A 17,635-nucleotide genomic window follows, 5' to 3' on the forward strand; every position below is an offset into this window, starting at 1 on the left:
TCTTTCTTTATATGTACTGTAATTACCCTAAATACTTTTTCTGACAATTTGTCTTCCTTTCCTTGTTCTTTGGCTTTCCTCCTTGGTTTCTGCCTGGCTGCCTTCTCCTTATCTATACAAACAGTGAAGCAGACCTACTAGCTATTTAGCTATTGCCAAAACAATTCTCATGAGAATCTTGGTGAGAATGAGCTCCAGAAGGCCTTGAGCATGCGTGGATGCTCAAGGCTCAGCAGCAGACCGGTGGCAGGCACTTTTATCACCAGCGGTGCAGGGGTAAGGACAGGGCCAGTCGGGAAGGGGGGGGAAGAGGCGATAGAAACACCGGTGGACTCGGGGGGAGCAATACTGTTGGTTCCCGTGGTCGGGTCGGGTTGGGTGGGGGCTCGCAAATCGAGTCAATGCTCGGTTTACGAGTCAAAAGTTTGCTGAGTGTTTTGCTCATCTTGCAAAACACTCGTAAACCGAGGTTTGACTGTACAGTATATATTTTTAAGTTTGTGGACTAAATAAATTTTAGTTTTTCTTTTCCTTGCATTACTTTAAGTGATATCAGGTGTATTAAGTTTCTTGATTAATGATGTAAATCTGTATTCAAGTACTGAAGTGCTTGTTTAATAATTTGAAAAATTCAATAAATAAATAAATATATAAAAAAATTAACATGGCACAACTATTCTCATCTAGTACAGAATATCTCCTTACAACAGTGTCAGTGTTCTCCCCGAAATTTTTTCCAGCCGGGTGGCATGAAAAAGTAGCCGGGTGGGGCGGGATGGGGAAATTTGGTGGTGGGGAAAATTAACCCCCTCTTTTACTAAGGTGCGCTAGCATTTTTAGCGTGCGCAAACCCCTGTGTTACGTGGGAAAACTAGCGCCAACTCAATGCTGGCGTTAGCATCTAGCGCGCATGGTAATTCCTCTGCGCTCTAAGCGCACACTAAAACCACTATCGGAACTTAGTAAAAGGAGCCCTAAATGTATACTATTTTTATTAGTTAATTATTATTATTTTCCAATGCTCAATGTGACTTCCTTTTTTAAGGTTTGACACTTGTGCCAGAATATTTTTACTAAATTTAAGAAGTATTTGCCCTCTTTCAAATGGTATAGAGGTTTAAAAAAGGGAAAGGCATTAATGAAGTCATTAGGTTCAATCTAGCCATTTATTTCTGCATGAATTTAAACAACTAAAAAAAAAAGATAAATATAGCTCATCCAGTCATACAAGAAATGGCTCTACAGCAGGGGTGCCCACACTTTTTGGGCTTGTGAGCTACTTTTAAAATGACCAAGTCAAAATGATCTACCAACAATAAAATTTTTTAAAAAACACAAAGCACACTGTACGCAGAGAAAATGTTAATTATCATTTATATTATGCAGGTTTTCAAAGAGGTCAAGGCAAACGATTCTATGCAATGTCACCTCAGGAACAACTATACAAAAATAGACAAATATACCACCTCCCTTTTTACTAAATCGCAATACTGGTTTTCAGAGCAGTGAGATGCACTGAATGCCCTGCGCTGCTCTCAATGCTCATAGGCTCCCTGCGCTAAAAACCGCTATTGCGGTTTAGTAAAAGGGGGCCATAGTGCGAAATATAGACAGCAGATATAAATTCTTAAAACAAACACATTTTGATCACTAAACTGAAAATAAAATCATTTTTCCTACCTTTTTGTCTAGTGATTTCATGAGTCTTTGTTTGCACTTCCTTCTTCTGGCTATAAATCCAATATTTTTTTCTTTCTTCCCCTCCCCTTTTCTTTCTGTCTCTCTTTCTTTCTCTCTCCCCCTGCCCCCCCAAGCCATCGCGCCAATTTCTCCACTTCCCCGATTCTTTCCCTACCCCCTAAGCCACCATGCCGATTTCTCCCTGCTTCCACGAGCCAGACTAGGAATGTACAAGCGCCGGACTCACAAGATTTCACCTCTGATGTAAATTCTTATGTCGGAGAGGAAGTTCCAGGCCAGCCAGGCAGCGATTGGCTGGCCCAGAACTTCCTCTCTGATGTCAGAATTGACATCGGAGGTGAAGTCTTGTGAGTCCGGCGCTTGTACGCGCTTGGCCTGGCTCAGGGAGGCAGGAAGAAAATGATTGCCAGGCAATGCAATCGACTCACATTGCCTTTGCGATCTACTGGTCGATCGCGCTCGACCATTTGGGCACCCCTGCTGTTATGGTATCCTGTCCTGACCTGAGGAAAGGGGTTTAGTCCCCCCAAAACTGCCTTATTTCCATTTCCTATTTATAAACTTTAATCAATAGATACAATACTACTTGATTCTCCGTAAAGCAACAAAATTTTTTTTTCTACCTTTTGTCTTTTCTGCTTTAATCATCTTGTCTTCACTCTTCTTTCTAGCCAGCATCTGTCCGCTCTGTCTTCCATGCAGCATCAGCCCCTTCCATCCACTGTCCGCCCTCTCCCCGTTCCATATGGCATCTTCCCTCTTTTTATGCTCCTTCAATAAACTGTCTATCCTGTGCCCCTTCTCTTCTCCTTTGTACATGATTGATTTCAGCTCTGCCACCTCTCAATTTTTCTCTCTCTGTCAACACCCTGTCCCCTATGCTCTGTCAACTCTCTCTTCTCCTTTCTTTCCTTCGCACCCCACAGTCTGGTATCTTCCCTTCCCTGATTCTCTGGCATCTCACTTCTTTCCTTTTCTTCCATCTCTCCCTCCCCCTCCATGCTCCGACATCTTCTCCTTCCTTTCCCCCTTCCTTTTCCCTTGGTCTGGCATACTTTCCTCCTTCCCTCCAATCCCTGGCATCTCGTTTCATTTCCTCCCTCATCTTCTTTCTCCCTCCAGTTGGGTGCAGCAAGTCTCTCCCCCTCTGCTCCCTTTCCTCCTTCTGTCACCCAAGGCCTAGCTTCATGAACTTCTTCAGGCAGCAGCATTCACAATTCGCTGCTGTTGCCAGCTTCGGGCCTTCTTCTCTGTCAGGTCCTGCCTTCCTAGAAACAGAAGTAGGCAGGACCCGGCAGAGAGGAAGGCCTGAAGCTGGCAACAGCAGTGAATTGTAAATGCTGTTGCTAGCCGAAGAAGTTCATGACGCCAGGCCGAGCACCTGGGCAGACTGCTACTCTCCCCCCCCTTCCCCACGACCCTCGTATCTCTCCCTCCCTCCCATCATGAGACTCTAAACAGCACTGCTCTATAAGCAGGCTGCTTCCGGGCTTTCTCCTGCCGTGATTCCCTCTGGCACGTCACTGATGAGGGAAGGAGGGAGAGATAGGAGGGTCGGATCGGGTTTGGGGGGGGCGCCTGGGATGATGATAAGGCTGCTGCTGCTGCCAGCGAATCCAGCAAGGATGAAGCCCCAAAGCACAGCACTGGCGGGCTCCCTCTGACCATTTCAGGCCCTAGGCCTGTGCCTACTGGGCCTATCTTTTAATCCGGCCCTGCTTCCCCCCCTCCCCCCCATATGCCCTGACATCTCTCTCTTCCACTCCATGGTATGGTATCTCCTTTCCCTCCCTCCCATGGTCTTTGCATCTCTTTCCTCCTTTTCCTGATCTTCCCTCTCCCTCCCCAATTGGGTGCAGCAGCATTTCTCTTCCCCTCCCCCCATTGGGTACAGCAGTATCATCAGCATTTCTCTTTCCTCCCCCCAATTTGGTACAGCAGAAGCAGCATTTCTCTTCGCCCTCCTCCCTAATTGGGTGCAGCAGCATGACTCTTCCCCCTCCCCCTATTGGGTACAGCAGCAGCATCATCAGCATTTCTCTTAACCCTCCCCCCCAATTGGGTACAGCAGAAGCACCAGCATTTCTCTTCCCCCTTCCCCTCTAATTGGGTACAGCAGCATTTCTCCTCCCATTCACCCATCCCCCCCGTCTCACACACCCGGCAAATTTGCTACAGACAAAGGCAAGTTGCAAGTTTCCCTTTGTCGCTGACCTATCTCCCAAAGGTCAGCGACAGAGGGAAGCTTACAACTTGCTTCTCTTGCTTACTTCGGGCCTTTCTCATTGCCGGGTCCTGCCTTCGCGGAAACAGAAAGTAGGCAGGACCCTGCAGCGAGAAAGGCCTGAAGTAAGCAAGCGCAAGTAAGCTTCCCTCCGTGGCTGGCCTATCTCCCGCATGCTCCGGGGCTCTAATGGTCCGTGCCGGCTTCTCTTCCCTACCCCCCCCAACGTAACTTCCGGTTTCGGAGGGAAGTTGGGTTCGAGTTGCTTGCTGGTTTTTGTTTTGTTTAAAGTCCAGTGGGAGTCTTTCGGCGGCTCTTCAGGCTGCGCGTTAAGCAGTGGTGGCAGCAGGATTCGGCAGATGACAGCTGGGCGGTAATCTAAATTTGCTGGGCAGAGCGCCCAGCTAAAAAGCGCTGGGGAGAACACTGAGTGTCTCTCAAACTGTATGCCACAGCACAGTGGTGTGCCCTGAAGAGATTCCGCGTGTGCCATGAGAGATTCCAGAATTTTACATAGTTTTAAAAATTCTCTTCACAAGTATACTGTACACTCGAATAGATGACATGTACATCACGTATGCAAGAGTCTTTCAATGTTATGAGCATCTGTGTGCATAAGGATACAACCACCCAGACAAGCATCATTCTTTGACATGATTGGCCCTTGAAAACCAATGGCAAGTAATTTTGGTTTTATCTTGTATGCAGTGGTTATCCTAACTTGAGCAACAAAGAAACTAAGACTTTGTTACCATTTGGATCTTCTTATCTTTGTGAATTTGGATTTTCAGCTCTGACAGAAATAAAATTGAAAAAAAAGAGAACAACTGCAGATCTTAGATGATGAAATGTATGTTTGCTTGTCGACTATCAAGCCACGTTTTGAGTTAATTTGCACTCAAAAAAAGCTCATCCGTCAACATTGATTAGCAATTCTGTTCGATCTACTTTAGTTTCATCGTTGTTACAGTTACCCATACATAGCTTAAAAAAAGTTAAATCTCAAATTAAATTTTTTTGTTGGTTTAGCAATTTTATCATTTCAATTATAATGTGCCGCGAAAAACATTTGCTCCGTTCAGTGTGCCAGAGCTAAAAAAAAGTTTGGAGAGACACTTTCTTACAATATTAAGTCAGTTTCTTTCCCTAATTTCTTTCTCTAAATGCTTGTCTCTACAACACAAATAATCTAACTTTCAGAACAACTTCAGGTAGCTGATTCAAATATACCAGAAGTACTTGTTTCCTAGTCATTTTTAGATAGGTTTCTTTACGGTGTGAGTCTGATAGGTGAGTGACTGGGGGTATGTCTGGGGCTTAATTGGTGTGGTTAGTGTGGTATGTTTGTTGGCTGTTGGGCTGTTGGACTGACTGTGGGTGTGAGTGGGGAACGGGGTACTTATTTCCCAAAAAGGTTATTGCAGCCTTGCCTAGCTATCCTGGGGGGTGCCTTCTAGAGCACTAGTTTTGGTCCATGTCTTTGGAGGTTATACTTACCCAACTCCGAACTGTGATGCTGCTCTCTTTCCTCTTGAGGCCTGGCTTTTGTTGGTTGGTTTTTCTTTCTGCCCTTTACTGGTTGTCTCTGTATTGCCCCTCCAGGCTTATTTACACTGTGATAGTTTGCATTGTTGCTGGTTATTTTAAACCATGCCTCTGTTTTCTTGTTCTGGTTTTGGCTGCTATATCAATAAAAATTATTTAAAAAAAAGAATCCTGGAATGCAAATAATATGTAGGTCCGAGGAGGAGCCTAACTAAGATGGCGACCTGAAGAACTCGGAGGAACGCCGTCGGGTCTGTGAATCAACTATGGTGAAACACAAGTCAAAGACTCGGGTTTTCCCTTCGGAGCCCGGGTCTGGAGGAACTTTACCTGGCCCAATGGATTTTTTCGTCGAGCGACGCCCGGGTGGAATGCCGGAGGAGAGAGCCTTGGCTGGAGGCGCGGGTTTGACGGGGAACTCAGGAACCTCCTTTGAGGCAGTCAGCTTCTCCCCGGAGGAGCGCAGCACGCCAGTGCAGCCACGCCCATGTTCGTCGCTGAATGCGACGGGTGAGGCAAGTGAGGCGGCAGACTCAGAGGATAGTGAAGAAGGGGAAGATCAGGATGTCCAGAATGTCTTGACCGCCGGAGGAACACAACTGCCACAGCGTGAGATTGCGAGTTTGGTAGGGGATCATCAGAGTCAATCTCCAGAACAGCAAATTTCAGGTACTGTGAAAATTAAACCGTTTGCAATAGTTCCTTTGAAAAAACCAGCTGTGATAGATCTAAATTCAATTTGGGAAGCTATTTCCGAATTGCAGACCTCATTGGGAACTCAGATGCAAAATTTAACTTCTTACTGTTCTGGAATATTACTGGATACTACAAAATTACATCAAAGAGTCGATAAAATGGAGGCAGATGTCCTGCAACATAGACAAAATTTAGACACTTTGACTGCGCAAAATCAGCTATTAATGAAAGATAATGGGAATATTAATTTTAAACTTGAGATGCTGGAGAATGCGTCAAGAAGTAAAAATTTGAGGTTAATTAATTTTCCTAAATTGCAATTGGTCTCACCACTTGACCTGTTCAAAAAGTATCTCACTAAAGTTTTGAAAATACCACAAACATCTTACCCACCAGTGGTTAGAATTTATTACCTTCCAACTGGAAAGAAGAAAATGGCTGAAGAACAACAGGTCCCTGTGGAAGGAACTTTGGACGTACTAGATTTGACTAATATTTTAGAAAGATCAGACTCTGACCAGATAACTGTGGCTACGCTTTTTGTTCAACTAGCACTGGAATCTGATAGGGAGTGGTTACTGAAAATATTTTTTAAATTTAAAGATATAGAATTTATGAAGAATAAAATTAGAATGTATCCAGATGTATCTAGAGTAACCCAGAAAAAGAGGAAGCAATTCTTAATTCTCCGCCCCCAGGTGTTAAAATTGGGGGCAACGTTTGTACTTAGATTTCCTTGTAAATGTATAATTAATTTCCAGGGAACTAGATATGTATTTTTTGAATCTTCACAATTGTCAAGATTTATTTCAGCTAATGAGGTGTCTACTGCTGTTAACCCGAACAACTTGCAACAGGAAGGCTCTTAATTAGTGGGGCCCTAGGTGTGATTCAGGTCTATTCTTTGTTTACCTAAGAATGTTTAGAGAATTATAACTATACCGATTTTTCTTAAGCTCACTCCTCAAATATAGTGGACCAAATAACAGTACAATTGAAGACATTATCCAATGATTTAATTTTATTCTTACTTTTATGATATTTGAAATGTAACTGTTAAAATGTTGATTTTTGTTGATCATGAAAATGAAAATTAATAAACATTAAATGATAATTATTTAAATTACTTAATATTTCTTCAATTGTTCCTACTCCTATCTGTCATTTTTAAATCTAATGTAAACCGTCCAGATATTTGCTTGATGGTCGGTATATTAAAATCTAATAAACTTGAAACTTGATAAAAAAAAAAAAAAGAATCCTAGCGAGGGTATGTACAACAAATCCCTTTGTGCTCTCTCCGATCTTGTTATAGTGGAACAAGAGATCTGAAAGATACTGTAGCTCAGTGTATCACAAACTGTGTGCTGTGGCACACCAGTGTGCTTCCTAAGATTACTGGTGTGCCACAGCACACTGGGGAAGAGGAGAGGTGCCGGCGCCAGATGACTGTCTATAGGACGTGCCTCTCGCAAAGAGAGGCACGTCCTGTAAGCAATCTCCCGACGCCGGCACCTCTTCTCTCTGCCAGCCCTTCTCTCCAGTGTGGGTCTTTCTGCGCAAGGCCCGTTTGATGGGCCTTTGAACATGCGCGGACTGCGGTGCGCTGATGTCATGCATGTGCATGATGTCATCACACAGACGCCAGCGCACTTCCGGGTGTCTCGAGCTGGGGACACTAGGTTTAGTGTGTCACGGCTTGAAAAAGTTTGCGAGACACTGCTATAGATTGATCTCAGGCCCAGATCCTCCCCCAGTGAGACCTGACATACGTCCAGATCTTCTAAAGCAGTGACAGTGGCTGGCCAGCAGAGGCAGCGCTGTGAACAGGCTGCTCGAGGCCTGCCCTACTGGGGCCTTCCCTCTGATGTATAACTGGTGATGCAACAGAGGGAAGCTTTGGCAGGGCAGGCTGTGAGCAGCCTGTTCACAGAGCTGTCTCTGCCAGCTAGCCAGCACCACTGCTGCTTTAGGAGGTATGTCAGGTCTCACCAGGGAGATAGGAGGGATGGAAGGCTGCTGCACATGGGAGGAGAGAGAAGATAGGAAGAATTGGACATGGAATGGAGGAGAGGAAGGGAGAGATGCATCAAAGAGTAGCAAGGGGTGAGAGGAAGAAATCCTGCATATGATGGAGAGGAGGGAGACATGCATGAAGAAGAGGGAGAGGGAGAAATGTTGGACATAGGGTGGAGGGCAGGGGCAGATGGTGCATGGGAAGAGAAAAAGAAATATTGCACATGATAATGCAGGGGAGGAACAGAGAGATGCTGCATGGAGGAGCATAGAGAGGTTTGACCCATGGCTCACAAGGCAGGGAGAGAGAGAGATTGTAAACAGAAAGAAACAGAAATGTTGGATATGGCAGTGGAAGGGAAGGTACAGAGATGGAAGATGGATGCTGAGCACGGAGAAAGAAAACAGTGTCAAATGGGCAGATGACCCTGGTGAGTGAGTTAACAGAAGACAGACCAGAACCTGGGATCAACATGATTTGAATAATAAAATGACGAGACAACAAAAAGTAGAACAAATAATTTTATTTTCTATTTTGTGATTACAATATGTCAGATTTGAAATGTGTATCCTGCCAGAGGTGGTGTTAGACAGCAAACATGATCTAGGACCTAAAAGACAGAGGAAAAGCCTTCTTTGTTTATTTTGTTTATATCATAGCACCAGCGTGGGGTTGGAAAGGACAAAGGGGGGTGGGGTGGGTGAAGACGCTACAAAATAAACCTTCCAGGACATTTGAAAAAAGCGCCTGATGGGCGGGAAAAGCAAATTGAATCGAATCAAAAAAATCAATTTAATAGACTAAATCAAATTGAAATTTTTTTCCCTGAATCGGGGGCAGCACTATTGTTAACCTGTATTTTTGCTGTTTTGCTTATATTGTTGGCCTGTGAGTACTACTTCATGATCCATAGTAGCTAAAGCAAAGATGGCTTCTCAGGCACATCAGTATTATCTATCATGTTCTAATGAACTTTTTTTTCACCCTAGGTGTTTTGGAATGCTGCTAAGTCCGGGTCGAAATGTTAAAAACAGCGATATGCATTTACTGGATATGGTAATAATTATAAAGTTCTTTATATTTCAATATTATTTATGATCTAAAAGTTAGCACTTACAGTTCAACCCTGACCACAGAGACAGAAGAGAATAAACAATCATAAAAATAGTTTTACTTTCATTTCTTTAGCACAATTCTATTCCTTTGTACAAAATACATTCCTGTTTGTTTTTGCCAAGGGGCTCCTTTATTAAAATGCAGTATAAATTTTCACTTAACTGTGCATTGATGGCAAAGCCCATACAGTAAATGCATTTGTCTCTCATTTACCATAGGATAGACAGTTATCAGATGGGCATCATGTTAATATGCCTGGGTTGATAGCACGTGCCCACCATTTAACATGCTGTTAATAAGACAGTTATCTGTGGAGGTGCCATTCATTTCTGCACTTCCCTATCAGATCCCGTTCCTGTTCCACGCCCCCTCAATAAGATCCTCAACTCCCTACCAGTCTCCTCCCACATATCTCCAATCCATCCACTTCCAGGACTTACTTGGTGATCCAGTGACAATAAACGAGAGCAGCAGTCCTCTTTGCTTCTGCTCCATGTGGCACTGGCTTCAAAATACATTGCTGATCCCTATTAATAGTCTTACAGCACTATTTCTAGGGATCAGTCTTCCAATGCCCTTATATGGGTGGGGGTGTCTGGTGGATGGGGTGATGGGTTGAGAGCAGGTAGAAAGGAATTGGCGGGCAAGTTTTGGGGGTGATTGGCGAATCTAATTGGGTTGGACGGATCAACATTTCTAACCCCAAGCGGTATACAAAATACAAACATAGTTTGACATACAAAAATTAGAAACAAACACAGCATAACTTATCTAAAATTCATCTCAACCAGTACTTTAATCCAATTAGCTAAAAGCCTCCACAAACAGAGTTGTTTTCAAGACCTTCTTAAATGTCTGAAGATCAGGGAGTATCCTTAATGGTCCAATCAAATTATTTCATAATGCAGTGTATCGCAAACTGTGTGCTGTGGTACACTAGTGTGCCCTGGCAGATTCTAGGTGTGCCCTGAGATGGCGGCGAGGAGGAGAGATGCTGGCGCTGGCAGACTGCTTACAGGGCATGCCTCTTTGGGTGCCTCTCCTCTTCCCCGTGCCTCTGCTCTTTTTTCCTCACCTCTCCTTCTGCAGCACACACACACCCCTCAGCGGTAATAGAAGGCTCAGGACCACGGCCGGAGAACATCCGTGCATGCGCAGATGTCAACGTGATGACATCACACATGCGTGTGATGTTATCACATTGACATCCACGCGTTTCTGGGTGTCCATCCGCAGCCCCGAGATTGGTGTGCCGTAGTTTAAAAATGCCATAATGAAACACCTGCCACCAAAATTGCAGATGCTCTTGTATTTGCACAGAGTGCATGTAATAGCTCATCTGTTGCTAATTGCAATGCTCCCTCAGATCTTAAAGATCTGGTTGGTTGATATAAGCTTATCACTTGTGTCAAATACTGAGGGATCTTATAATGAATGACTTTAAAGATCAATACTAGAACTTTAAAGATATGTAATTTGACAAGTACCCAATGAAGCCATTTCAGCAATGGTTTAAATGTTCAAATCTGCTTCCATCACATATCAAAAGCTATTCCCAGATAAAGAACATTGCAGTAGTCCAGTCTTTGAACTACTATAGTTTGCACCACCAAATGAAAATCCTAAGAAGACAACATAGGCTTTAGTCTACTGAACAGATGCATGTGGAATAAAGCAGACTTGATCACTGCCAACACTTGATTTTTCATACTTAATGTTGAATCTAACCTGATTCCTAAAATCTTTAATTTCTTTTGCACTATAAATCTCATGTTATTAATCTCAATTTCAGACCACAGTGGATCTTCAATTCTACCATCCAACATTGCATCTGTTTTAGCTAGATTACATACTAATTTATGGTCAGGCATCCAAATATCTACAGCTTGTAAACACATTGCCAATTTCTCCTTCATTTCATTTTTCCAATCAGTCTTTGGAAAAAAATTGACATCATCGACATAAAAATGGTAGCCTACATTCAAATGCTGAAATACATTTCCCAAAGAAGGTATATAAAGATTGAAGAGTAATGCCGAGAGTGCAGACCCTTGTGTAACGCCCTTCCATATGGACACTATACAAGATATATGTCCATTACTCTTCACTCGTATTGATCAATCCTGAAAATATGAAACAAACCAGTCATACTCAGAACCTCCTATTCCCAACTCCATCAATAGAAACATGATGGCATCCTCTTGTCTCCTCCTTTCCCTAAGAGATCCCATGTGCCTGTCCCATGCTTTCTTGAATTCAGGCAGTCTTTGTCTCCACCACCTCTACTGGAAGATTATTCCACGTATCTATCACCCTTTCTGTAAAATTAAGATGCTTTATGAGTAGCTTTTGAAAGTTACAGACAACATAAAGAAGCTTACGGTATTTTACTCTGAAAAAAAATTAAAGCCAGTATGATTTTTTTAATATATAAAGAGCAAACTTTGTTGAAAGAAACATTGTGGCTTGGTAGGCATCAAAAATATTTTTGAAATATGGAGCGTCTTTTATTAACATACCAGGCAAAAAAGTGATTCTGTAATATCCACTGTACCCCTGGTGAAATTAATTATCAAGTGAACCATTAGATATATGAAACTAATATAGCTCATACATTTTACTCTAGAAATCTAAGTTCAAGCCTGCCTTAATTTACAAGTCATATCTAATCTGCAGTTGTTGGTGATATCTGTGCATTCCTTAGAGCATTGGTTCCCAACCCTGTCCTGGAAGACCACCAGGCCAATCGGGTTTTCAGGCTAGCCCTAATGAATATGCATGAGAGAGATTTGCATATAATGGAAGTGGCAGGCATGCAAATCTGCTCCATGCATATTCATTAGGGCTATCCTGAAAACCCGATTGGCCTGGTGGTCTTCCAGGACAGGGTTGGGAACCACTGCCTTAGAGGATATTGCATCTCATAGCCTTTGTACAATTAGGTATTGCTTATAGGATTTGCTCAAGGGAGGCCTTGTTCTATAACAGAATTGTTCTGGTAGAACTGTAAAGAGAAGCTCTACAATAGCAAATAGTGCATGTGCAGTGAATTCTGGGCTAACTGAAGAGGAGGCAGCTGAAGTGGAACATTTTTAGTAAAATGTTTAATCACACAGCCTTAGTTTGCATATGCGTGCTCAAATTGACGTAACAGACAAGTGATATTCTACATTCAATAAAATTTCCACTGGTTGATTTAGACATCTCACTTGCCTTTTCTGTTCGTGCGCTATATTTCAAGGCAAGATCTCTCTTTTTCTGTTTTGGTAATCGCAAGATTAATCACATAAAATGCCCTCTCACATTTCCTCCTGTGTAGTGCAATATATAGAAAGCATATGTAAATTCTCAAAACTTATATATTTCAATTACTAAAGTAATAATAAAATCAGTTATCTTCCCTGCATCTCTCACAATCCAGCAGTTTGCTCTCTTACACTCTCTCTCTCTCCCCCACATAGTCCTTCAGTTACCTTTTTTCCTGCCCCTTTTCTTCAGACAGTTCAAGCACATCTTCCTCTTCACCCTGTCCACACCTTTCTCTCTTCTCCCCCTCAGACCAATACTCTCCCTCTGCCTTTCCTCCCTCGAGTATAACACTTCTTCCTCAACCAGCCGCCCTTTCCCTCATGAGTCCAGCACCTTTTCCTCTGTGTCCCCCCTCCTCAGCCTTCCTTCTCTGACCTCCAGCTTTCAAAATCTTCTTTTTTGCCAGCAGCAACATTGGCAGCACTAACTTGCTGCCCAGGCTGCTTCGGAGCCTTTGCTGAGCCAGGTCCTGCACATAAATTACATTAGAGGGGTAGTACCTGGCTGAGGAAAGGCTCTGGGTCAGCGTGGGTAGCAAGTTTGGGTTGCCACTGCTGCCGCCGGCAAAGAAGAGGATTTTGAAAGCTGGAGGTGACAGGAATGGGGCTGAAGAGGGATGAAGAAAGAGGTGCTGGACTCATTGGGGTTGTGGCAGCAGGATGAGTGTTTCCAAAATGGAAAATGATGATAAAAATTCCCCCTAAAACAGTGCCGACCCCGTAACACACTTCCCAGGTGTTTGTGTGCCATGATACACCACACCAGTTGAGAACCATAGCTCTAACTCATGCCCTTCCTCTATAGTGTCCTGCCTGCAGAAAACAGGAACTTTTCCCAGAGGATGCCTATATAACACTACATGTGTCCTGTGTGCGCTGTTTTTCATGGGGATTATGACACAAGTGATATTTTTTGATTAGCAGCTAAGTACCTGCTTTTTTTTTGCCTTTAAATTCGCTTTGTTGGATCTGTGCCTGATGTGGTTTTTGAACTTGCCCTTCAACTTGAAAATTTCTGATTTTTCATTCTCTGAGTGAAGGTTGCTACCACAGACCTATGATTCACTGACTGTCTTGATATGATTTTTGGAAGTAGAGGTTTTTGAGCCCATGAAGCCGAACTGAGGCTTTTTTCTCCACTTTCTTTTTCATGTCTTTTTGGGGTATTTTGAGGTGTGAATGTGCTGTGGAGTGGTTCCTTTGAATATTATAGAGTTTATTGAAGGTCTATAGTTGCTTGCAGGGGTGTTCTTAATACTTTTTTCTATTTTTATCTTGCTATGTAAAATTCTCCGCATTCTTTTATACTGCATTTTATAATTTATGTATTTCTTTCCTTAGGTGCCTTCAATTGCTGTTTTGTAAATAACTTATACTGTTTGTATCTTATCCAATTGTTGTGAACCACCTAGAACTCCTGGGTATGGCGGTATATAAAAATACATTTTTTATTATTATTGTTTTTCTAGAGTATGAGTTTTGCTAATTTAATGATTGAACATACTCTTTCCTAGTATTCTGGTATTGTGACAGATATTATCCCCATTAAAATATCTGTGCCCATTACAACCCCCCCCCAACCCCCCCCAAAAAAAAAATATTAAAAAAAAATCTGTCAGAGATTTCAGAGCATTAAAGACCAGCGCTTCATTTTGCACATCATCTGGGCATTGATCGGAGTGCTCATTTCAATATTGATTAGCTCATTGTAATCCATTTACAAATGATTATCGGAGGCTGCTACAAACCATGGAAAAGACTGCGATTAGCCATTTTGGGCAGCAATAGCTGAAATACTTCAACGCTAATCTGGTTAAAACTGGTTTAGTGTCGATTGTTAAATGCACGGTGAATTTTGATCATATGGGCTTTATCAGTTGTTATAACAGCTCTCTATGAATAAATGTTGGCTTTGTAATTCTGTATCCCAAATGGCAGCATCTGTCCATCTCTACTATCTTATTTTATTAGATGGTTTTTAAACACATGCACATAAGAATGTAATTTCCCTTTTGATGTCCTTTTGCTTATTCATAGGAGTCCATGGGGAAAAATTGTGATGGGAGAGCATATGCTATTACTGGAATGTGGAATCCCAATGCACCAGCTTTTCAGGCACTTAATGAAGAAACTCCAAAAGGTAAAAGTATCTTTAAGTAAATCATTTTAATTTAAATGTCAATTGCATTCTATCCCAGCCAAAGCACCTGAATTGAGCTTCAAAATCACCTGGGCATTAGAGTTTGAAAACCTAGTACTTTTTTATTCCTGCTGTATAACATTTGCTAAGAAGATATTGCCCAAGAAAAGTATATAACTGACGCCGAACAGAGTTATTTCTGATAAGGGATTGTGCTTGGTTCTGGTTGCCATATCTAAAAAATAAGATATAGCAGAATTAGGAAAGGTTCAAAGACGAGCAACCAAAATGATAAAGAGTATGGGACTTCTCTCGTATGAGGAAAGAGGTTGGGGCCCTTCAGCTTGGAAAAGAGATGGTTGAGGGGATGTGATTGAGATCTACAGAATCCTGTCAAATGGGTTGTGGAGAAGGGTCTTGAAATCGGAGGCAATTTTATTGAAACTTTCTAGACAGATTGAAGGCAGCTATTAGGATAATTATTGGTAATATAACTGTATACTACTGTAATTTTAGTGACATGTTAGCTACTAACATTTAATTAGTGAAGGTGGTGCGAGGGTTTCATTGAACAATTATAGGGGGGGGTGCAAGAACCAAAAAAGTTAAGAACCCCTGTTCATGAGCATTCTTTCACTGTTGGATTTTTTTTGTTTCATTTTTTGCTTTGTATTACTCACATGTGCACACCCATGTATGTTTAGTTGGATACATTGGCTATGAATATAGTACTAATGCCTAATGGAATTTGATATTGCAGGAATTTTTGTTTTCAAAATTAAAATTAAAATCTCTATGAATGATTTAGCCTCACTTTTATCTAGCTGCGCTAGAGGTTTTTAGTGCGGGCTGACGAGGTAAGTGTTTCGATACTCACAGAATTCCTATGAGCATTGGAGCACTTATGTCGCCTGCCCATGCTAAAATCCTCTAGCGCAGCTTGATAAAAGAGAGTTAATTGGTTGCAAGAAAAGTTTTAAAAAATTATGCAAGCTCTAGGTACATCACATTTTATGATCTTGGTGAAAGAATTTTAGTCATGTGGAAGAAACAAAATCCTTAGGCCCCAATGCACAAAGGTTTCCTTGCAAGTAAGACTGAGTTCTAACCAGTCTTACTTGCAAGGAAACTCTCCTGCTGATGCACAAAGGGGTTCTCGGTGGCTGCTGCTACCAGTCGTCAGTAGCAGCTATTGAGAATTCTATGCTAATGCAGGGAAATGTGTTTTTTTTCCTGTACAGACTTTACCAACAGGGTCTGAGCTGACACTGACAGGAAAGTAAGGCTATGACAGCCCACCCTGCATGAAAAGGTCCCAACAACCATTAAAAAATTTTAAAAATCCCTCCTGTCCATGCCGCCCTGTCCCCTTCTCAATGCTGCACCCCAAGCCCCTGTGCTTTTTTTTTTCAAGATTGACAGGCGGGATGCCCACTTACTCCTGCCTCAGCCACTGCTGCCTTGGCCCCCCCCCCCCACAACCTCCCCCCATGCCTTTTAATGAAGACCGTCAGGAGAATGCTGATTCCTTCTTGTTGGCAGGCCTGCCTCTTCAAAATGGCAGGCCTTCCTCTTCCTGGTGCACTGGAAAGGGCCTAAGGCTCTGATTGGCTCAAACACTGAAGGCCCCCTGCTAAGACTCAAACCTAAGTTGATGGCACCTCACTGACTAAGGAGTGTGAATAATCTCTTCTGAAAAGCTCAAGTTTCAAGTTTATTAGGATTTTATATACCGCCTATCAAGGTTATCTAAGCGGTTTTTACAATCAGGTATTCAAGCATTTTCCCTCTCTGTCCCGGTGGGCTCACAATCTATCTAACGTACCTGGGGCTATGGAGGATTAAGTGACTTGCCCAGGGTCACAAGGAGCAGCACGGGGTTTGAACCCACAACCCCAGGGTGCTGAGGCTGTAGATCCAACCTTTGCACCACACACTCCTCCACACTCCTGTGTATTTATAGATTTAATATTCTACCAATTATGACCTGAACTTCAATTTTGCATTCCAGATAAACGAGTATATATGACTGTAGCTGTGGATATGGTGGTAACTGAGGTGGTGGAACCAGTGCGCTTTTTGCTGGAGACTGTTGTGCGTGTGTACCCAGCCAATGAACGCTTCTGGTATTTCAGCAGAAAAACATTTACAGAGACCTTTTACTTAAAGCTAAAACAGGTATGGAATAAACAGTTATGGATTAAATTGGATCTGAGTATACTGATATAATGATTCAAAATGTTGTGTGGTTGTGGCACCGAGGTACCCCCCTCCTCAAACCCAGTATGCACCCAAAAAGAGGGAGAAAAAGCCTCAGACTAATGTAGCAGTATAGAACCAAAGGGTACAAATCAAAACTGCTTTTGATACTTTCACTGGCAAAAAACTCCCTCACAGAACAGCTCAGGTTTAGAAAAGGGCAAAGTCACCCGGAGGCACATTCAAGGACTTAGCTGACAAAAGATGACTTGAGCTCCAGTGCTGTCACGTCTTCTCCAATCTTCCCAACAAGCGACCTTGTTTCACCAATGTTTGGCTCATCAGGGGAACAAACAATACAGCCTTGAAAAGTGCAGCCATGCTGAGACCAGCCCCAGCTGCATCCTCATATAATTTGTTAACACATCTGAGTATACTGCTATTTCTTATCTCTATTTACAAGAAGCTCAGATGCTCAGATTGTTATAATGCATTTCAAATCATGCCATGTTGGAGGAAGTGTATGAATATTAAGATAGAAGCATTGGAAATCATTGAGAAGGAAATAATTAAAATGTTGGAAATAGATGAGAGAAAGGGGCTCATAATCAAAACTTTAAAACATCCGCCTACCCTACCCCACATGATTTTTCAATGCTCTCTGCTTACGATATACTGGCAGAGAGTTT

At 42.5% G+C, this 17,635-nt stretch overlaps 1 protein-coding gene across 3 annotated transcripts in view; it reads left to right on the top strand.

Annotated features, from left to right (window-relative positions):
- RABGAP1L (RAB GTPase activating protein 1 like) overlaps window positions 1-17,635 on the top strand; it is a 978,589-nt gene that overhangs the window by 201,394 nt on the left and 759,560 nt on the right. For all 3 annotated transcript variants that reach the window (XM_033916610.1, XM_033916611.1, XM_033916612.1), the window contains exons 9-11: window positions 9,173-9,239; window positions 14,645-14,747; window positions 16,759-16,925. In XM_033916610.1, coding sequence (XP_033772501.1) covers window positions 9,173-9,239; window positions 14,645-14,747; window positions 16,759-16,925 — 337 coding nt within the window. The remainder of the gene's footprint in view (window positions 1-9,172; window positions 9,240-14,644; window positions 14,748-16,758; window positions 16,926-17,635) is intronic.

The sequence above is a fragment of the Geotrypetes seraphini genome, chromosome 12, assembly GCF_902459505.1.
Source record: "Geotrypetes seraphini chromosome 12, aGeoSer1.1, whole genome shotgun sequence".
Classification (NCBI taxonomy): domain Eukaryota; kingdom Metazoa; phylum Chordata; class Amphibia; order Gymnophiona; family Dermophiidae; genus Geotrypetes; species Geotrypetes seraphini.